The 4,465-nt window shown below is 33.0% G+C and overlaps 1 protein-coding gene across 1 annotated transcript; it reads right to left on the bottom strand.

Annotated features, from left to right (window-relative positions):
* Positions 1-223: 223 nt before the first annotated feature.
* LOC25501408 (receptor-like cytosolic serine/threonine-protein kinase RBK1) lies at positions 224-4,080 on the bottom strand. The gene is made up of 7 exons (XM_013590626.3): positions 3,208-4,080; positions 2,302-2,562; positions 1,643-1,794; positions 1,473-1,552; positions 1,240-1,378; positions 928-1,077; positions 224-638 (listed from the first exon to the last, which is right to left on the bottom strand). Exons 1-7 carry the CDS (start codon positions 3,707-3,709, stop codon positions 477-479), a joined length of 1,446 nt encoding a protein of 481 aa, XP_013446080.1. The 5' UTR covers positions 3,710-4,080; the 3' UTR covers positions 224-476.
* Between the last annotated feature and the right edge of the window lie 385 nt (positions 4,081-4,465).

Genomic DNA, 4,465 nt, shown 5'->3' with positions numbered 1-4,465 from the left:
TTACATTGCATATATGGGGATGTTAAATTTTTATCAACTTATCCATCAAGATTTAAAAAATTATCATGATTGCCATTTTCTTCTCTTTTGAAGATTATTGTACTTTTGTAATTTACTTTGGCAGACTTTATGCATGCACTCTTTCTCATTCTATATCTCTACATTAGATTGTTTAATTAGCTTTTGAAATGGCATCAAATCATTAAAACATTATGTAACTCAATTAAATAAACTATGAGTGCTTCTTGCGACTAATTATGATCATTACAAGTTCATGCCACTAATTTACAATCCTAAGATATCTTGTCATGCCTGAAGAAAAACACAAGCTTATGTTGTGACATAATTGGCATCTTTATTATCACACACAACTATAACAGATATCATCCCTTTTAAGTTTTCAACACATATAAACATGTAACCCTATAAGGCCACAGACAGAGCACAATTCTAATAATATCATATATGAATCATCATCATATCTCCATGATTAATTGCTTGTGGCGATTGAGATCATTCAAATAATTAGAACAAGTATAGTCTTCTAAATCACAAGCATCTAACAAGAGTGACCTTGGAGCTATTGTTTTTTGAGTGAGGTCCATTGCTACCTCTTCTCCCTTTAGTAGTAGCAAAACCTATTATTGCCAAAGTAAAATGACGATATCGTTAGAACAAAAACCCGATTCAAAAGGATAATGGTGCGAAAAAAATGCAGACAAAGAACACATGATGGTTGATCACATAGTTTGGCCGATTGTGTCTACCTCTCAAACTTTTAATCGAACTTAGGAATTTACATTGTACAGATTGCATTTACAATATTATCCCTGAACTGTATCCACTTATCGGTAACTATGAGTCATACCTAACACATGTGAATGCAAAGACCAAAGTGAAAAAGAAAAAATATGCTTATTTTGTTACCTGGTCCATGAATGGTCTTTTTGAGGACATGTGGTGGATACATCTGGAAGCTGTTGCCATGACTAGCTTCATTTCAATTGGATCATATTGCTCTCCTAATCTTGGGTCTGCTATTTCTTTCACTTGCTTTGCGTCCAATAGTGGTTTAGCCTGGCCACAACAGAAGATGGTCAATCATATGCTTTCGACAAATTATTAGTAGGTACTCCATCCGGAATGAAATATAAGCAAAAGTGGTAGTCGAAAAGTCAATGTATGTGAGGGTACATAGAGGATTTGAGTATCGATTGTAAAAGGGTTATGAAAACTTACCCAAATCACAAGACTTTGCTTGCTATTTGAATCAACCGCACGACGACCTGTCAAGAGTTCAAGTAACAATACCCCAAATGCAAAAACATCAGTCTTCTCATCCACAAGTCCATGCATGAAATACTCTGGAGCCAAATACCTGCAACAAAATTACCAACCATAGTTTCTTAAATAGAATTTACACATACAAGAAAATGCATAAAAAAATCATTTGATTTTATGCTAATGCGAACCCGAATGTGCCTTCTATTGGGAATACAACATGGTGCGCCCATTTATCCGGAAGCCACTTAGCTAATCCAAAATCTGAAATCTGCAGTTCATTCAGAATTAAGTGTTTACTATGTACAAAAAAAAAAAAATTCATATATGTTGAAGTTCACAATATTAACATATTGTGTACCTCTGCTTCATCATCATTGTTGAGTAATATGTTTGAGGCTTTGATGTCTCTGTGAATGATTCTTCTTGGACAATCTTGATGGAGATATTGCAAACCTTTGGCTACCCCAACTGCTACCTTGAACCTTATATTCCACGCCAAACATTCAGAACCTGAAATGTTATCTAATGTCACTTTCTTTAACTTTTCGATAGCAATAAATAATAAATTTTAAGTAGGGATTGCAGTGAATCAAACCAATACAAGATTAATTCAAGACTATATTCGACAGTTAATTCGTTTAAACTTTATTTGTGAACCAAATGACCTGAAATTGTATTGAAAATTGAGATTGTAAAATAAATGAATTGAACTCGAGTTATGCATAGTTGAATTTATTTGGTTCATGAATTAGCTTGAATTGAGAGTATGATTTTAGTATTTCTCTCACTATATATAATAGAAATTCACTGGTAGCCCGTACACGATTTTAAATTGCAGTCCGCAAGTGTAATATAAAATATGAGAATGATCATATTTTACCGGAATTTAAGGGTTCGCAATATAACTACAACTGCAACCACAATTTAAAACCATACATAGCTGCTATAACTATTCATACACAACAAAATAGAAAGAAGAGTTGAATTTAGAAGTAAGAGAAAGATGAAGCAATGCACCAAAGAGCAAAGAGGAAAGGCTTCCATGTGGGGCGAATTGAAGAACAAAGTAGAGGCCACGATCAATTCCAAAACCGATGAGACGCGTTGCATTTGGGTGGTTAATGTGAGCAATAATCCCAAGCTCCGACAAGAAATCACCAGCAGCTCTGTCTCCAGCTTCCTTCTCATTGTTCATTAGCCTCTTTACTGCTACAACCATTCCATCAGGTAAGCGTCCTTTGTACACTTCTGCATGACCACCTTTTCCAATCATGTTCTCTACAAGATCAGAAATCATAAGATTATAATACAATTTATCCAATTAGGTAGGAAAAACAACGACATTTCCTTCAACATTTTGTAAAACTATCAGATAAATCAGCATTTTGGTCCTTGAAATTGTAGGCGACGAATAATTTAGTCCATCAAATTTATGAAATAGCAAATTAGTCATGTAAATTAAAATACGTCATCGATCAATTCAGTCCCTCCATCTACATGGATGTATAGTAAACATATATCAAAACCAATGAAAAACCAATATATTGACTTGCTGCATTATCAAAACGGGCATAGAAACCTCAAAATTGTGGTACATAATTTGAAAAATGACTAATTGAACTGAATTTCTATTTCACAAATTTGAAGAATAAATTATCCATGTATGCAACTTCAATGCTTCATATACATATATAAGCATTAAACAAAAACATTACGGGTTTCTTATATGATACTCCCCTTGATCTCAACTATAAGCAAAAACGTCAAACAAAGTAGATGTATCTGATTCAAATTTTTAACCATACATTAATTTTGCTTGACTTATATTTGCTTATATTTAAGACCGGAGTAGTAATTATGTGAATTAAGAAACGTAGTATTTGATTAATTCCCTTCTTTATTTTGTAAATGCTAATTCCTTACCAGGATTGAAATTGTCGGTTGCAGCAACAAGATCTTCATAACTAAAGTTTCTCCAAGAAGGCTTTGTAATACCATCAAGATCAAAAGCAGCATCAAAAATATTCTCATCTTCATCGTTAGCTGTTCTTTTACGAGCCAACTTGTTCCTCAAATTCTTCCTAGAAATTTCATAACTAGCAGCAAGCAAAGGAATGCTAGAAAATCTCCTCACAGACTTAAACCTCAATGCATCAATCATAGCCTTCCATTGGTGCCCTCCATCTCCTCCTCCTGGTGATGATGGTTTACCTCCATTGCTGTAGTTGCTGCTCCCCGTGCTGTCGGAATCCGAAATAGGTACCTCAAATACACCTCTTGGTGATGCTGTTGGTGAATCATTGTTGTTTTCATTTGCAAAACCAAACTCTTTCTTTGGATTATTGTTATTACCCGTTATCATATCGACCATTCTCCATCTCTTTTCTTTCTTTTCTTGATCCCTTTTGTTCCTTAATCTCTCCATCTTTAATCCTTAATAATAAAAACCAAAACCTCAAAAAAAAAAAAAAAAAATTGAAGACAACTACCTCGTAACCATTGTATGTGGTTTTTTTTTTTCTTTCAAACTATATATATTATGATGTTTTTCTTTTTGTTTGTGTTTACATACTGCGTTGCATGGTATTGGTTATCTTGGTTAAGGGTTTATTCTAAAGATTCCAAATAGGTTCTTAATATTCATTCCCACGCCAAAAAAAATGTGAAAGGAATTAAGAAAAGTTTTTCAACCTTAATATCATTATCAAGCTGAAAATTCCTTTACACAATTTTGAGGCTGTGGGAATGAAACAAGAGAGGGAAGGAAGCAAGATTGAGATTGAGAGCAGAAGGAATGAGACAGAGATGTTTGATTCAACAAATTGGTATATCTTTGAATGGTGGTTATTCTTAGGAAGAAAGGAGAAGTGCATGGAAAAACCAGCTCAGGGTGATTGGAATCTTGACTATATTTATATTTATACACACACAATTTTCTTATTCAATTCATTTGTCTATTAATTATTTTTGTTTTGTATCCTCATTTATATTTACTTATTTATATTGGTTGATTTTGCAAGCGTAAGAATTTCATTTCATACAAGTTGGGTTAACAAGTATTCTTAAAACACCTATTAAGATATAAAAAAGAATAAATTTATATCAAAAATAACATTTTCAAGCTTTTAAAACATATGAGTAAATCATGAGTTTTTTAAGCTTCTAAAAAGGTAATTATTAT

This window comes from Medicago truncatula, chromosome 8 (genome assembly GCF_003473485.1).
Source record: "Medicago truncatula cultivar Jemalong A17 chromosome 8, MtrunA17r5.0-ANR, whole genome shotgun sequence".
Classification (NCBI taxonomy): domain Eukaryota; kingdom Viridiplantae; phylum Streptophyta; class Magnoliopsida; order Fabales; family Fabaceae; genus Medicago; species Medicago truncatula.
This window is presented reverse-complemented; position numbering and strand designations above follow the sequence as displayed.

Excerpts from the sequence above, each read along its gene's own strand:
- LOC25501408 (XM_013590626.3), bottom strand. The coding sequence starts at position 3,709 with ATGGAGAGATTAAGGAACAAAAGGGATCAAGAAAAGAAAGAAAAGAGA. Across the intron at positions 1,795-2,301 it reads CCTTTCCTCTTTGCTCTTTG|GTTCTGAATGTTTGGCGTGG; the intron begins GTGCATTGCTTC and ends ATAACATTTCAG. Across the intron at positions 1,553-1,642 it reads ACAATGATGATGAAGCAGAG|ATTTCAGATTTTGGATTAGC; the intron begins GTACACAATATG and ends AATGAACTGCAG.